The 17,133-nt window shown below is 32.6% G+C and overlaps 3 protein-coding genes across 3 annotated transcripts; 1 reads left to right on the forward strand and 2 right to left on the reverse strand.

Annotated features, from left to right (window-relative positions):
- Positions 1 to 2,161: 2,161 nt before the first annotated feature.
- On the reverse strand, positions 2,162 to 4,564 carry LOC110616588 (40S ribosomal protein S13). Its single transcript, XM_021759012.2, has 5 exons — positions 4,411 to 4,564; positions 4,257 to 4,329; positions 3,827 to 3,965; positions 3,187 to 3,373; positions 2,162 to 2,424 (listed from the first exon to the last, which is right to left on the reverse strand). The coding sequence occupies exons 1-5, from the start codon at positions 4,431 to 4,433 to the stop codon at positions 2,391 to 2,393; spliced, it is 456 nt and encodes a 151-aa protein (XP_021614704.1). The 5' UTR covers positions 4,434 to 4,564; the 3' UTR covers positions 2,162 to 2,390.
- A 6,586-nt stretch (positions 4,565 to 11,150) lies between these two features.
- LOC110618261 (probable LRR receptor-like serine/threonine-protein kinase At5g10290) lies at positions 11,151 to 14,656 on the forward strand. Its single transcript, XM_021761398.2, has 4 exons — positions 11,151 to 11,796; positions 12,412 to 12,672; positions 12,797 to 13,672; positions 13,964 to 14,656. The coding sequence occupies exons 1-4, from the start codon at positions 11,373 to 11,375 to the stop codon at positions 14,443 to 14,445; spliced, it is 2,043 nt and encodes a 680-aa protein (XP_021617090.1). The 5' UTR covers positions 11,151 to 11,372; the 3' UTR covers positions 14,446 to 14,656.
- A 969-nt stretch (positions 14,657 to 15,625) lies between these two features.
- On the reverse strand, positions 15,626 to 16,814 carry LOC110618193. Its single transcript, XM_021761291.2, has 2 exons — positions 16,568 to 16,814; positions 15,626 to 16,470 (listed from the first exon to the last, which is right to left on the reverse strand). The coding sequence occupies exons 1-2, from the start codon at positions 16,622 to 16,624 to the stop codon at positions 15,886 to 15,888; spliced, it is 642 nt and encodes a 213-aa protein (XP_021616983.1). The 5' UTR covers positions 16,625 to 16,814; the 3' UTR covers positions 15,626 to 15,885.
- Positions 16,815 to 17,133: the final 319 nt, after the last annotated feature.

Consider the following 17,133-nt stretch of genomic DNA (forward strand, 5'->3'; position numbering starts at 1 on the left):
ATTGTGATATCCTAATATATAATTATAAAAAACTTGCTACAAACATAAATTAATATGCAATATAAAAGCCAATGTTGCCCTAATTTTTTAGGGCAAGAAATTTAAAGAATACTGAATAATAATATATAAAATTTATAAATCTGATTAATAAATAATGGCTGATAATCCTAAAGCAAAAGCAAATTTAATACCTTCTAGCATCTCACGCTTTTTCTTTTATAATTGAAAAATACCAAACTTGTAGTTATATCTTACACCCTATATTATGCACTATTCATAACTATTATGGTTATAACTGCAGAAAATAAACTTTTACAAACATTAAATTTATCTAACTGTAACTTACAATATTTATAATTATCACAGCTATAACTAAAAGAAAAATTTAATACTTCCATGACATATATACACTTAAAAAATCTCTGTGAAAAGAAAAACTGTACATCAGGTAGGAGGAGCACCACTTTACCGTATATTACAATCAGTCAAATGATCAAAAGTTTATGTTCCTATACTTTTATGTCAGACTTTAATAATCTATGCCCCGTCTAGCTGATCAATATTCGATTTAAATAAAAAAAATGATCAAATTAAATTAATTTAAAAATACAGTTCGATTTTTTATTTATATAAGTTCAGTTTGATTTTTAATTTTAAAATTTTTGATTATTTCAGTTTGGATCGCTTTTTATAAAAAAAAAATTTTAAAAATTAAACTAAACCGATTAGTAATAACAGTGTATTATTTTTAATAATAAAGAAAGATTAGATAATATTAAAGTTAAAATATTTCAATTAAATTTTAAAATATAAAAAATAAAAAATTTATTAAAAATTTAAAATGATCAAATCGAATTGAATCAAACCGATTTGATTCAATTTAATTTTTAATTAAATGAATTTAATTTAATTTTTATAAATACTAAAATTTTAATTTTTAATTTATTTAATTTAATTTAATTTTAATCTGAACCAACAGAATACTCACTCTTATGTACTGTTACATGGAATGCAAAGAAATGAAGTGTGATGAGCTTCTCAAAAAATATATATTTTAAATTTTTTAATTTATTTATGAAATGTTTAATAATTTTTTTTATTATTTAAATTAAAAAAATTTATAATTTAGCCATTGAACATTACTATTATTAATAAATTAATCCTTAACCACATTTTTTAAAATTTATTAAAATATTTTTAACTTTCTCATTCAATTTATTTATAAATTATCCTCACATTCTCGCCTCCTTCTCCTTTAGTTCTTATTTGCTTTTTCTTTTGTTTTTTTTAAGGAAGAGAAGGAGACTATTTTTTTTTTTTTTTGTCATCATCTCTTTTTTTTTCTTTTTTTTTATCATTATTTTTTTTAACATTATTTTCTTTTTTTTATTTTTTAAAGAGAAAAAAAATAAAAAATCATTTTATAAACAGAAAAAAATAATAAAAATATTTTAATAAATTTAAAAACAATATTTTAATAGATATAAAAATATATAAATACATTTTAATAGGTTTCAATAAAAAAATTGATTTATTAATAATGACAATAATCAAATTTAAATAAAAAATTTTATTTAAAAATAAAATTAAATTTAAAAAAAAATTATAAAATTATAAAATAAAAAATAAAAAAATTATTTTATTAAGAAAGAAAAAAATAAAAGCATTTTAATTAAATCAAAGAATTAAATAGTAAATTTTTCTTAAATTAACTTTAAGGTGAGATAGAAAATAATCTTGCAATTTTAGTTACAAAGGTATACATAATTTTTAAAGTTCTTGATTTTAAAAAAACATAAATATAAATTTTAAAGTAAATAATATAAATAAAATTAGATAAATATGATTAAAATTTAAGTTTTGGGGATAAAAATTATTAAGTAACCCTGATCACGGAAAGCATGCAAACCCTTCCAAAAGGTGTAATAAGTTGCATCAAGCATGTTTGCACAGCTCTGGGAATTTGCTGAACTGTACATGGGCAACCAAGAATTATGAGCAAGACCCAACACCATCTTCAATTTCACAGTAGGCCCAAAATGTAACCCATGCAATCCCGTCCCCTTGTGCACCATTCTCATATATGAAATGTGAATCGCAACATAAGCCTAATTTCTGCAACTTGCAAATTTAACTTGTTTTCACGACGTCCTTAGCAAGATAAGATAATACTAATTGGAATGTTATATCTAAATGGCAAACACAGTACATTCCCAAAGTTAAAACCAAGCAAACATTTAGTGCATAAACAAAGTTCTTCAATCCACTACATCCTCCTCCCAAATTTTCATAACAGGAATTTCTACCAGTTATGAACAACAATAAGATCTCAAGAGAGTAGAAAATCTATTCTGCATATCCCAAAAACTTCGCTGCAAAACATATCTAGCCTAGGCCACAAGTGTGCTGGCAGTGGTTGATTCGCTGCAAGAAAAATCATTTGAGTCGATAACAAATCATTGAGAGGTACAAAGTGATAGACAAGCAGCAGTATCATTTGAAAGAAGAAAAAAAGCACTTGTAAAGCAATAGGGAATAGACTTGAAGTTACATTACAAACAGAGAAAAATCTCCAAGAGAAATGAAATCTATATCACTCTGGCAACTCGATCAAATTAGAATGGAACCAATTTCTTACCCCTTATTGGGAATCAAAGAATTCACAAGAATTCAATTCAATTTTTTTCTATTAATTTTGTCGTTTGGAATGGAAGAATTCATTTCTCTTTAACTTATATAATTTTCATTTACAAAAGAAATGAACCCATGCATGATTTTACAAGAACTCATTTGAATTCTTTTCTTGCAAAATGAATCAAACGGAGGGTTAATGTTGATGTAATATTGATCACGTTAAAATATGTATACAGTTGAAGAAACTAATAAAGAAAACATTACCTTATGAATGTACAGCTAGAGTTCAAACAGAAAAGTTTGTATAGTGGGAGTTTTTTTTATCTTCTTGCTCTTTTTTCTTTTTTTGGGTTGTGGTGGGGGGAAGAGTGGGTGAGGATTTGGGTTTGGGGTGGTGGTAGTTTGTGATCATGACCCCTAATCACATAAACTAACACATAAATTCAGAAATCACAATATGATTTCCAAAAATGAATAATAGAATGATACATGGCTGTCTGGTCATTGCAAAGTGTGAGAATGCAATTTACAAAAGAAAAGTAGACAGCTTACTATTTCCAGACAGGAGGTAGCTTCTTTGTTTTCTTGTAGTATCGAGCAAGCCTATGAATCCTGCTCTCAACAAGGATCAATCGAAACTTGGAATCCTTATCCTTCCTGTTCCTCTCCAAATGCTTCCTAATTGCAACAGCCTTCTTGATGAGATGGTACAAATCCTCAGGAATTTCAGGGGCAAGACCTAAAATGATAAAGCAAAATTGTAGCCCCAACCTTTGTTGCAAATTAAAAAAATATATATATATATATATATATATATAACAATAACTAAAAATTAAAAAAAATCTGATTAATATTAGTTCAGAATCTGCAAACAGCTGCACATTGAATTCAGTTTATCTAATGTTCCGAACATAATAACATGAACATAAATCAGTTTATTTTTAACAAGAGTAAATGGTGTTCCCTATAAGCAATTTAGTTTTTCCTTCTACGCAATAAAACACTCTATGGTGAACAATTTAACAAGGCAGACTAGGAACAGGAAAATGTTTTATGGGACAATATTTCCATGAAACAAACAAATCAAAAGCACCCTTTGAACTAATTACATTTGCTATATTTCTATTTACTATGATCACCAGAATATTCTCTTACAGAATGAACTAGTAATTTAATCCTCAAACAATCTTACCATGAGCCTTGAGGATGCGCAAAATCTTGCTTCCAGTAACACTCCTGACCTGAGCAATACCATGAGAATCACGGAGAATGACACCAATCTGTGAAGGAGTAAGCCCCTTTTTTGCAAATTTGCAAATGTTCTCCTCAACCTGAAAACAATTTGCATTATTCCTTCTTCACAATAACGCCTGAAATTCTAAAATATCTTAATATAAGCATACATTGCACTCCAACATATGAAAACCTCCTCCAAAATGAGCTTAAACAAAACAGTGGCATGCCTGAACAGAGTAATATTTTGATTATTTCGAAGCTACAGGCAAGTAAATTAAATGTGCTGAACACACCATTTGATTTATAGCATTTTAAGTCATTACTAAGAAAGGAATTGATTTAACAAAATTGAGAGAAATGGAAAGCTCAAAACTTATTGGACTCACATCCTGAGGAGAGATCTTGAGCCAACTGGGTGGAGTTCTCTTGTAAGGCAGAGCTGAAGCAGAAATACCCTTACTGCAAACAAGCAATGCACAAATTAAAAAATGCGACATAAAAACATTGAACGGAAAAGAAAAAGATAGAGAGAAGAGATACCCGCGACTGTGCATACGACCCATGGTTGGCGAAGACGAAGGTACAGCAGTCTCTTCTCTGGCCTAGTTTCCTCTCAACGAGCCGCAAACCCTAGAAAATCCTGCCGAAAGCTTTTCTATTAATAGGCATGTCAAATACCGAAATGGCCCTGGTCACAGCATGGATTGCAATTTTAGGGCTAAGCCTAGGCTCCTTGGTGGCCCGTATTTGTGTGGTTTTCTTTAGTATCCATTCAAGCACCCAAGCCCAGCTTCTGTCTTAGTCTATGGTCCAAGAGGTCAAGTCCAAGCCCACCATGTGCTCGACCAATTGTTTTACCCAGTAAGCAACGGGGAAACAAACATCGAAGTAATAATAGCAGTGGGGGCATGTTAACCGCGGTTCACTTAACTTTCAACCCCAGAAGCCGAAAGTGATAAAGTTCCTTTCTTCCTTGCTGGGGACTGTGGTTTGTCCTCGTTTCTCCATTTATTAGCCAGCCGGCTAACTACTTGGACCCCTTTCATAAAGGAAAAGCCAAGATGCTCCATGATATTTCAATGTTAAATTATAAGAGAACCTGCTTTTGGGGCCGTCCATGAGCATGCATTAGCTCATTTCACTATTGTAGGAGGCTGCCTATTGCCTATGCTCCAAGCTTAATCTCATTTTTCAAAATTCTCAATTCACCAATCGTATATTTCTTATGATACAAATAAACCTAAAGAAATATAATCAAATAAAATTTGTAGTGAAGTAATAAACTAACACTTATAATTTATTACTAAATCCACTTCATTCTATAATTGAGTTAAAAATTTCTTATTGGACTTAAATGGTGGAATCAATAAAATCCGTCCATTCTCCAGTCATTTGGATTGCATTTACAAACTAGCATTTATGGCAGTATGAGTTGTAACATTTATTTCCATTATCTTATTGGTAGGGATCACACAGTTAAATTCACTATAAAGAATTAATTATGAAACCAACTTTAATTCAATAACAAGATATCTGCATGACCTTCTCCAAGATGCTCATTGCTTGTCTGATGCAAAATGGCCCAAATGCTTTTCAAAAGGTTGTTGTTCTGAGAATACATGCAAGAGGACTATAAGAAGTGGGGTAAGCACTAGGCATAACAATGGCTTTTAATTAGTCCAATAGAAAGAATCATAGCTATGAGTGGCAAAAGACATTGGAAGCTAATGATTATGCTAATGAAGGCAATTGAATAGAAACATCTAAAATGGAAAATTTCCATGGAATTAATACGCTTTGATTTTACAATTAATATGGTAAGTTAAGCCACTTGTCTTTTTTTCCCCTGCCCATTAGCAACATAGTGCAATAATTGAAATTTTGTTAACCTTTGTGAGAAGTGGGGCATGTCCTCCTGCTCAATTTACCCAGTTGCGTGCGTGGCTGGGCCGTCATGGGCATCAATCACAACTTTATGCTCCTCAGCCCCCAGCTGAGTTGCTTTTTGCCATCTTTTTTTAGCCACCTCCCAAGATAATTGTTCCCTTCTTTACGACGTTGACACTATCCATCCTTAAAGTAACTCAAACTCTTCATTATTCAGCGATATTATCCACGTACCAATAGGCCCAAAATGACAAATTAAAAGGAAAAATTCCAAGAGAGATCAGATGCCTAAAATTTTATATATATATGTATCACTGCAAAGTTTCCTCCAAGTGACACTGATTCTATAACCCTTCTCATATTTGAGCTGCAATAACTCAAAAGATGATATTAAGAAAGCAGGAAAATTTTACTGCTGCTGGTTGAGTAGTAAAAATGGTGAAGTTTCTTCAAAAGGAGAGATGAGAACAGCTGCAATTCTTAACTTTTTAACTTCAAGTTACTGTTACTGTTACTGTTTTTTCTTTGAATGGGACAATTAAGAAGTTCCTCTATTATTATCTTTTCTTTAATTAATATGGGTGGAAGAATGGTCTTCCATTAAAAATATAATTATGATTATAACCCAACATCAAGATGATGCACATCAGTGTGCTTAAAGTAAATATATATGTAAGTTGTGGAATTTTCTAAACGAGAGGGATGTTTCTTTGTCTAAAAAATTATAATTTACAAAGCAAGTGGCCGGGCCAATCAGCATACAGTGCTGTTGGTGTAACAGGGCTATGGACATGCACATGCCTAAAAAGCATCAAATTTGAATAATATCTGCTTTTTTATGGGTGAATGCGATGGTTTGATTAGATAATCAAACAAGGGCGTAAAATAATGGGTTTCCTGAACAATCGTGGACTACAACTAGGAAGATCGTGCAGCCTCAGATATTCCAATATATATATATATATTTTTTTAAAAAAATGAAAACTCTGTATAACTGCGGAGAGGAAAGAGACAATTAGCTACTAGTAGCATTAAGCAAGCAGAAGAAAGATAAAATTGGGAGAGGTGGTCCAAAATTTCACCAGTGGAGGGGTGAAGTTGGGAAGAAAACTAGAAACAAGAGACAAATTAAGGGTAAAACAAGCAAAAGGATCGTCGCAAGGACAGTTGAATTGAAGTGCAGAGCAACTAACCCATTTGTAAGCTTCCGTTACTACCATAGATTCCGAACCAGCCTCTATATGTAGCCATGGAGTAGTTTCCAAAGCCAAAATAGTGCGTGGTCCACATGCTCACTGCCTCCAACTCCCAGCAGGCTTTTTTCGAATTCTGATGGTTCACATAATATAAAAAGCTGAATCAATTCCTTCACTAATCATTGTGGCGCTCTCATAGATTTAGTATGGCATTAAGTATATTTAACTGAACTATTTATTTCCTTGTCTTTGATAAAAAAAAAAAATTATGGCACTTTCTATTTTTTATTGTCAAATTATAAACTAATAATTTATCAGTTAGCAGTTTCTTAATATATCTATTTTATCTTTATTATTAAAAAAATTATAAAAAGTCTTTTATTTAGTTTTCTTATCATTTCCATTGTTTAGAATTAATAAATTTGTAACATTTAATTCAATTTTTTAATAGTTATTATATTTGATCGGTGGTCTTGTATTTATCTGAGCCGAGTTATGGCCCATGAAAGCATATTAGATCCATTGGAACGCCCCTAGACAAGTCTGCCCAGTAGTTTAGATCTAGGTCCCAGCATGCACAGCGGGTCGAGTCGCCCACGAGTCCAAGCCCGGAAAGAAGGAAGTCAGTCCGGTGATGGGACGTAGTGAGGAACACACAAGCCCAGTCCCTTCGCAGCCCTACTCGCATGCGTACTGGAAAAAATTAAATGGCCGCCTGATATAGGTAAGAAGACTGACGCTACTGTACGTATGGACATGCCCGTCAAAGACGGGCGTCACTGTAGCAGAAAGACTATTAGGTGTCACTAGCAAGTAAAAAAGAAAAAAATAATAGAGAAGAGAGATCTACTCATAAATCAAGCTTATAAAGCTATAAAAAAAATCATATTTCTCTGGATCTCAGAATATCATGTACAAATCATGCACAATAATTAAACTATTTTTAAGATTATTCAATTAAAACAGGAGTTATTTATTTTAATTAATGATTTATAATAAATTATGTTAGTAATAATTTTATTTTAAAATTTTAATAATAATTATAAAAATACTTAAAATATGATTTATTTAGATTGTAATATATAAAAATTATGAATATTATAGAAAATATATTTTATATTTAATTACTTATTTATATAAATATATTTAGATAAAATTACTTAATTGTAAAGTGATTATATATAATATAACGTTGTGATTATTAAAATTTCTGTATATTACTCAAATATATTTTAACAGATCAATTAGATATTTGTAAGTATTTAATTTATTGCATTTTTTTTGTTTGAGTTGAAGGAGAAAATAATAAATACATAGTACTATTTATGTCCTTTCTATTTCAAAAAGAAAATTAATGAAAAATAGATGAAATTACATTTTTATCTCTATGTTAATTATAAATATATTAAAAAATTAAAATTTCTCCCTTATATTTTTTTTAATATCCAAAATAAGGAGAGAAAAAATAAAATTTCCATCACTTTTGTTTTCCCACCTTATTTTCTTTTTTTTTTTTTCTAAAAAAAATCTGTCCCTTTCAAATGTTTCCCAAACATATGTAAAGGGGGAGTTATTCGAAAAAAAAAGGGGAGTTATTTTTTAGTAATGAAAAGAAATTGAAAGTGAAATCTACAAATTTATTTTATGTTGAAAACTTTTTTCTTTCTTATTTTCTTATTGGGCATAACGTAAATAAAGAAATAAAATTATTTTTCCCCAAAATTTTTCTTTTTCTTTTTCTTTTTCATGTTCTCCCTCCATCAAACGCACAGTATCGTAAAAATATTCAGAATTGCGACATCACTGTATACAGCTAGTTTATGTTTTTTTTTTTTTTTTAATTTACAAACAAAATAATTCGACTTTCAAGCATTAAAAACGTGCTATGAAATTTACGTGAACGATAATTTGTAAATTGTAAGAAAATTGAAGTAACTATATTTTTATTCATTATATCAAGATAAAATTATTCTTATTTTTATATAAATTAAAATAATAATTAATACAATTTAATTGATAAAAATAAATTTATTTATTATTAATATATTATTTGTTTATGATAATTATGAAACATTTCATTTTCACTATTTCATATTATTTATTTATTTATTATTATCTTAAAATTATTATTTACTCTATTTTTTACTATAATAATAACTATTATAATTCTTTTTAATTTTATTTTATTTTAAAAAAAATATTTTAAAATATCTTTTAATATTTTTAAATAAATATAATTTAAAAATTGATAAAAAATTATCTTTTTAAGTATATATGATAAAATAAAATGAATAAATATTATGAAATAAATGAAATAATAAATATGAAATAAAATTCTATTAATAAAATAATAAATAGTTAATTATTTTAAAATGAAAGTAATATATAATTTTTTTTAAAAAATCATAAAGCAAATTAACAGCAATGTGGAGTGCAGGAAAGTAGAAAAGCGAGGGGACACAGTAGCATGGGAGGGAGTGGTGTCAGAGATCTGACACACCACAAATCACAATGGTGAGGATGCTCCCCGAGATTCACATTTTTATTTCCCAATCACATCTCACCACTTGTTCATTTGAATTTCTATTATGATTCCATATCCTATGCTCCACCCCACCTATATGCACCTCCACCATCCATTGGCAGTGCTTCCAATACATTTATCTCATAAACCCTTCATATAGGGCTGGACTGAGTTCATCTACACATGATTCTGCCTTTATTTTTGTTTTGAATTTGAAATTGTCTATGATGCTAGTCTAAGCTAGTCCCTTAGGCCTCTATAAACCCTAACTGACAACTTATAAGTTACCACGTGGCATGAAGTGCTAGGTTACTTTAGTGAGGTCCCACACCTCTCAGATTTATAGAGAATCCAAAGAAATAATGGCAATAATAATAATAATAATAATAAATAATTGCTGGACACCTGAAGGGAGATGAATTGCTTGTGTCTTAATGCATGTTCAATTTAATTTAATTATTTAATTTTAATTAAAAAAAATGTGTATTAGAAAAAGTAAATAAAATTTATTATTTTATTAAGTCAATCACATTTTTTAAATCATACGAAATAAAATAAAATTTTCTGGGTCTTATATTTTATTGTTAAATAATATTTTTCAATTATATTAATTAAATGATATTTTAAATTGAATTAAAATAAAAAAATATTCAAAAAAAATATTATTTACTATTAAAATTTCTATATCAAACGGGTTTAATTTTCTTTTAAAATTTATGTAAAAAGATAAAACTAGTTTAGATCATTCGCAAAGTAAAGATAAAATTAATTAATTGATTACTTTCAAATGCAAGAGTTTTTTTTTTTAATTTTTTTTCAAAGAATAGTTTATTGTAGATCTCATATAATTATTAATATAAAAAAATTTCCATGAAATAATCATAATATTTTTTCTTACATATAAATTTGCTAGTGAAATTAATGATTATTGTTAATAAATAAAAATTATTGCTTATGAATTGTAATTAAAGTATAAACAGACAATATCAAAATGATTTACGTCTCTCTTTTTTTTTCACAAAATGATTCACGTCTCACCTAATCACACTAATTACTTTTTAAAGGCAAAAATGTACTTTTCATAAAAAAAAATAAAAAATACAAGTAAATTAAGAGAAAGAATATTTACCTTGTTTGATTTAAAATTCTTTATTTTATTAAAAATTAATATAAATGTATTTAATATATAAATTTATTTAAAAAAATAACATTTATAATATAATCTAAAATGCAACAAATTAAATAGTATCAAAAGTGACCCAGTTAAATTGAACTCCCATACAAGAAAAGTAAAATTATGTTTTGTTTTGCGAAAAATTGTTTTAGAAACGCAGATCAAACGATGGAAATTTTTACATTTTCTGAAATATTCTACATCCTAAACAAGATCTGCCCAGCCCCTGACGATTTCTTTTTTTTTTTTTTTAATGGGAATAGGAAGAATGAAATCAACGGTCAAATCTGTCTTCCTCCCACTCCACCAGCTGTGAAGGAAACATCACCATGCAACCGAGCCTTTTGAGGACCCATACGCATCCAACCAAAATCAGATAATCTGACGGCTGAAAATAAAAAATCGTATCTTTTCCTTCTCTTTTTGAGTTTTCCCAAAGGGTGCTGCTTTCCACTAAAATAAACATGGATACGCACCCCAACCTTGCGACTCTTAACTGCTTTATCATCTTCTCTTTGCCAGCAGACTATACTATCTTACAAGGTATAGAGAGAAAGAGGTTACTTTTGCACACATGCCGGGCAAAAACAAAGAACAAACAGTCAAATAGAAAGATAATCCGTGACCACAATAGAATCTGGAGAGAGATAAAGGGAGCTCAAAATCAGAGCTGCTTGTTTAGAGAGAGCTTGTCCTCCATCATTCTCAGCTAAAATCACAAATGAATCTTGCGGTTTTTCTCTTCTTTTTCTTCATTTTCATGTCCAAGGAAACTCGGGTCAGTGCAAACTCCGAGCTTAGAGCGCTCATGGACATGAAAGCTTCCTTGGACCCCGAGGACAAGTACCTCTCTTCATGGACCATTAATGGCAACCCTTGTGATGGTTACTTTGAGGGTGTAGCCTGCAACGACGAGGGTCAAGTGGCTAACGTTTCCTTGCAGGGAAAGGGTCTCAATGGTAAGCTATCTCCTGCTATTACTGGGTTAAAGCACTTGACAGGCCTCTACTTGCATTATAACTCTCTGTATGGGGAGATACCCAAGGAAATAGCGAACTTGAAGGTGCTTACTGACTTGTACTTGAATGTGAATAATCTCACCGGTGAAATACCTCCTGAGATCGGAAGCATGGAGAATTTGCAAGGTTAGTTGCTTCGTCTGTGGAAAGACTTAAGCTTGGGTTTATGAAGTGTGCTTATCGATATGTGGTTTCTTCTATCTGTTAAGTTTACATTATGTCTTTCTTTCACATGGATCTTTCTTCCTTTAGCTGAGATATGGAAATGTGAGGTTCACTACTCTGCTGATCTGCTTCAAGAAATATGAAAGAATGCGCTGTTTTATTATTTGCATTAATGTAATTATTGCGCATGAATTTGCCTGTACTGTTATGCTGTGATAACATATGATATTTATTTATTTTTTCTCTCCATCCCTTGCATTCTCTCGCTGTGGCTGGTCCTTAGTTTGGATGTTCAGTTGATTTAAAAGCTTCGTTTTTGTTCTTTGATTTCCCAGCTTCATAACTCCTTCTGTATGGTTATTATCGAAAAAGCTTTAAACTTGGCAACTTTACATGGAACTTTCCCAAAACGCTAGACAACAGTGTTCAATCATGTTTTGCCTTTTGAAGCTATATTTTCTTTTGGATTTCACGTTAAAGGCTAAAAGATTTAAACTTGGTGAAAATTTACATTTTCCCCTAAACTGGGTAATATTTTTGGCTTAGTTTGTTTGCTTATCTGGTTTTGTACTGCAGTTTTGCAGCTTTGTTATAACCAGTTTACCGGAAGCATACCTACCCAGTTGGGGTCTTTGAAGAAACTTAATGTTCTTGCTCTGCAATCTAATCAACTCACTGGTGCAATCCCTGCAAGTTTAGGTGATATGAGCGTGTTAATGCGACTAGACTTAAGTTTCAATAGCTTATTTGGTTCGATTCCCACCAAACTAGCAGATGGTCCGCTGCTTGAAGTCCTGGATGTCCGGAACAACTCTCTCTCCGGCAACGTACCACTGGGTAACAATGCTATAAGGATTATCTTTTGCAACCAGATATTCTCTTTGGACTATTTGATCTTCTGGATTTTTCAGAAATGACTTTATTGCTAAATCTAGTTTGATGTTTTCTTTGGTTGATGCAGCTCTGAAGAGACTGAGTGAAGGGTTCTTATACCAAAACAACCTGGGATTATGTGGGTCTGGTTTTATGAATTTGAAAGCCTGCAATGTTTCAGATAGTATTAATCCGAGCAGACCTGAACCCTTTGGACCAGGTTCCACTGGTTTGTCAACAAGGGAGATTCCTGAAACCGCAAATTTGCAGCTGCCTTGCAACCAAACCTACTGCTCAAGTAAATCAAGATCCCATCACCAGGCTTCAGTTGTTGTTGGCACAGTAATCGTAACTGTTGCATTGTCAGCTATAGGTATCCTGACATTTACTCAGTATCGTCGCAGAAAGCAGAAGCTTGGTAGCTCTTTGGAAATTTCTGATAGTCGTCTAAGTACAGATCAGGCCAAGGGGGTTTGCAGGAAGAATGGCTCTCCACTAATCAGTCTTGAGTATTCTAATGGATGGGATCCTCTAGCTGATGGTAAGAATCTCAGCGGGCATGCACAAGATGTCTTCCAGAGCTTCATGTTCAACTTGAATGAGGTGGAGACGGCCACACAGTATTTCTCAGAAGTGAATTTGTTGGGTAAGAGTAACTATTCTGCAACATACAAGGGGATTTTGAGAGATGGCTCTGTTGTTGCTATCAAGAGCATTAATAAAACTAGTTGCAAGTCAGAGGAAGCTGAATTCTTGAAGGGATTGAATATTTTGACCTCGCTGAGGCATGAGAATTTAGTGAGGTTGAGAGGATTTTGTTGTTCAAAGGGCCGTGGGGAGTGCTTTCTCATTTATGATTTTGTTCCCAATGGTAATTTGCTGCAGTACCTTGACGTGAAGGATGGTGATGGCTGTGTGCTTGAATGGTCCACCAGAGTTTCTATTGTGAAGGGGATCGCTAAAGGTCTGTTTTATACCATACTGTTGTTATTGGTGCACATTTTTGCAGTTTTTACTTGATTCTGAAGTTAAAGTGTGAAGGCATGTTAAGAAATAATGTCATTAAACTATATGTGGAATATAAAGTTAAGAATAATGTCATTGATCTCTGAATAAAAGTTTATGGTTTTTTCTTCCTTTACTGTAGTATTCTTTTTATATGAATTCTTGCATGGTATGCAAATGTCTTGTGCAAGATGTCGGATCTGTGTTTGGTTAATTTTCTTTTACTAAGATCTGTTCATTTCCTGAGCAGGGATAGAGTATTTGCATGGGTACAAAGTGAACAAGCCTGCTTTGATTCACCAAAACATTACTGCTGAGAAGGTGCTTCTAGACCAGCGGTGCTATCCATTGCTTGCAGATTCTGGCTTACAGAACCTTCTTACAAATGACATTGTATTCTCAGCACTCAAGGCCAGTGCTGCAATGGGTTACCTAGCTCCTGAGTATGCAACAACTGGCCGATTCACAGACAAAAGTGATGTATATGCATTTGGGGTTATTGTTTTCCAAGTTCTCTCGGGGAAGCGAGAAGTTACAAACTTAGTACGTCTAGGAGGTGATTCTTGCAGATTCCAAGATTACATTGACCCTAGTCTGCATGGGAGGTTCTTTGAATATGAAGCAGCTAAGCTTGCAAGGATTGCCTGGCTTTGCACTCATGAATCTCCAATTGAAAGACCATCTATGGAAGCTATTGTTCAAGAGCTGGGTAACTGCAGTAGCTGTCTTTAATTTTCACGAATGTCTTGTTCAATAGCTGCCTGGGCAATTTTCGAAGGAGTAATTTATGCCACTAACTGAACTCCTGGGACTTGTAGTTGTTTGTTTTGTCCTCCTGCTGAGGCCTAAACTTATAGTGAATGTTATTGAAAACTTTGTTTTTTTGAAGCCTGCAGATGGGAAAGTACAAGCAATTTTCAGTTGTAATCACCATAATTTTTTTGAATATTTGATGTTTAAAGGGGTGGTTTTTTTCCATTAACAAAAGAGCTCATCTACTCTTGCATCAAACCAATGATCTTGAGCTCTGCAGTAGATGAAACTTAGCTAAAGTACAGAGTGTGGTTGGTTTTAACTGGTTCTCAGAAAACCACTAAAATACCAGATATCTGGATACAGGAAATTTCAAAGGATAGCTGATTGATTCGTAGTTGTTTTTATCCTAAATTGTTACTCAGATGTAATTAACTATTCAGGATGCTAACAACATCAAAGATCAAAACCATGGGAGAGGTCTCATGCATGATCTTACCGGTTACCATCATTGGTTTGGCCAGCTGAAAGTTAAACATTCCCATTCCAGTTCAGATTTTATGAGGCTGGCTGGTTATTGTAGGAGCCAGAGAAAAGTGGGGTGAAAGGGAATTTGTGAGTTGTGACTGCTGGCTCTGGTGTATCTGGCCCCATATGAAATCGAATTTGCTCTCATTCTAAAGATGTTATCCATCAGTCTCCACATAGGATTCTACATTGATTTCCAACACCATAGCGATCTAGCGGGACCCCAAGGGAGTTGGTTAGCCTACAGATTGTTCAAGCCCCCACAAAAAATACGACCAAGTGAAACAACGCCACCCACCAGGTTATTTCTCGTCAGTCATAACCACCAGTGTGCGTCGATGCGAGTCGCATCTACATTATTTTCGACTATGTCCTCAATCATTTTTTTTTACTTAATCTCTAATTGAGGCTCAAATCATACTTAAAAAGCTTAAGGACGAGTTCATTGGTTCGAATTTACTCCTTTGTTAACCTTGTCCAGGCGAGTCGTTATCTCGTCTAATCAATAAAGCTTTTAAAATATGATTTTGGTCAGACAAACTTGAATACATAAGAAATTTTGGTTTTAAAAGTCGAGCAGCAGCAGATGAATTAGTTGCAGAAAATATCAGCATAGAACAACTGGGCCTTCAAGTAAATTAACGTTCACACGTACGCATATATTCAGATCATTAAAATAAATTAACCCGTTGATTAAGGGTACTGGAGGTATATAATTGGCTATTTACATCTACATGTAAGACTTTTTTAATGAACTAACTCATATAATACTCTAAATTAGAGCTAGAACCTCATACTTCCATTGGGTGGCCTGCAGGAAAATGGAGAAAATGAAAGGAACATTTCAAGAACTTTTACTCCTATGCAGCCGAGGGATTTGTAAAAGACAGTTCAAGCTTTAATTTGTTTCCCTTGTGGGAATCTGACTCTGAAGACGTGCTCTTCACCCGTGCACTTATCTACCTTAACAACCCAGTGGCTGCTTCTCTTTCCAATCTTTGCACTTGCGGGTATTCTAGTTACTAACAACCCTTCTCCTATAGGCAACAGCTGGGTTTTTGACCCAGTGGACCACCATGATCCTTTGGTAAATGCATTATACCCCACAACAATTGCTTCGTTTTTCTTCCTGCTAGCTTTAACTTCTCCGAGAATCCGTTCATGGTTCTCCAGATTACAATCAATAAGCACAAAATCTGCTTCACTGTAGTTTGTTAATAGAAGATTTTGAGCTTCTCCAACAACAAATTCAATGTGACAGGCCTCCAAGCCCAGGACATGTCTAGATATTTGCAGTTCTCTGTGATCACGAAGAATGCAAATGACACGACCACCCGTTTGATGAGCTGCAGCCACTAAGGCTAGCACGGTGGAAGTGGCGGAACTGGCACATGCCACAACCATTAGCTGTGCGTTATTGCCTGCTGCTAATGCTGAGATGAACTCAGCTACATCTGGCTCTTTTGCCTTTTGGCCCTGCACATCAACAGCAAAAGTTTGAGCCTTAGATAAAACTAAAAAACAAGTAACAAGATCAAAAAGGGTCCAAGGAAAATGAAGTGCATATACATACCATTCTCAAGGTTTTGAGGTAGGCATTTGTAGCATTCTCAGCAGACCAGCAACCCATCTTTTAGTTATGTATATTCAATTTTAGCAATAGAGGTTTTTAATCTGAATTTTGTTGAGACGATGAGTGGCTTGGTCTAGTGCGGTGGGACTATATATATATACAGCTATAGGGGAGAGGTCTGGTCAAGGGGGCTGTCCATCCAACTGGCTTAGTTAAAAAATGATATAAACAAGTGGTGTCGACCAGTATATAGGCTCCAATAATTTTGAGTCACAAAATAATGGAATCTTTTTCTCTCCATTGGCCAATGATTAATCCATTGATCAGCTGTAATGTCCTTTAATGGAGAGACGTTAGAAATTTTAAAATTAATAACAGAAATCTGCGGCAACGTATTAGCTATAATTTATATTTCTTTGACACAAATCAAGCAATGCCTCCATGTTAACCCCGGCACTGGCAGCAAGCCAAGCCAACAAACTTCTTGGTTTTTAAATCTAATATTAATCGTCAACGATGTGCAAGTTGTTAACAGTCCTCTTGTGTACGGGCTGTTTAACGACTGC

This window comes from Manihot esculenta, chromosome 6 (genome assembly GCF_001659605.2).
Source record: "Manihot esculenta cultivar AM560-2 chromosome 6, M.esculenta_v8, whole genome shotgun sequence".
NCBI lineage: Eukaryota > Viridiplantae > Streptophyta > Magnoliopsida > Malpighiales > Euphorbiaceae > Manihot > Manihot esculenta.

What these genes read in the sequence shown, in the direction of transcription:
- LOC110616588 (XM_021759012.2), bottom strand. Translation starts at nt 4,433, where the DNA reads ATGGGTCGTATGCACAGTCGCGG. An exon ending in GCGCATCCTCAAGGCTCATG is followed by an intron (nt 3,374 to 3,826) that starts GTAAGATTGTTT and finishes TTATCATTTTAG; the next exon opens with GTCTTGCCCCTGAAATTCCT. An exon ending in CTACCTCCTGTCTGGAAATA is followed by an intron (nt 2,425 to 3,186) that starts GTAAGCTGTCTA and finishes TTTTTCTTGCAG; the next exon opens with CGAATCAACCACTGCCAGCA.
- LOC110618261 (XM_021761398.2), top strand. Translation starts at nt 11,373, where the DNA reads ATGAATCTTGCGGTTTTTCTCTTCTTTTTCTTCATTTTCATGTCCAAG. An exon ending in AAGCATGGAGAATTTGCAAG is followed by an intron (nt 11,797 to 12,411) that starts GTTAGTTGCTTC and finishes TTTGTACTGCAG; the next exon opens with TTTTGCAGCTTTGTTATAAC. An exon ending in TGTGAAGGGGATCGCTAAAG is followed by an intron (nt 13,673 to 13,963) that starts GTCTGTTTTATA and finishes TTTCCTGAGCAG; the next exon opens with GGATAGAGTATTTGCATGGG.
- LOC110618193 (XM_021761291.2), bottom strand. Translation starts at nt 16,624, where the DNA reads ATGGGTTGCTGGTCTGCTGAGAATGCTACAAATGCCTACCTCAAAACC. An exon ending in ACCTCAAAACCTTGAGAATG is followed by an intron (nt 16,471 to 16,567) that starts GTATGTATATGC and finishes GTTGATGTGCAG; the next exon opens with GGCCAAAAGGCAAAAGAGCC.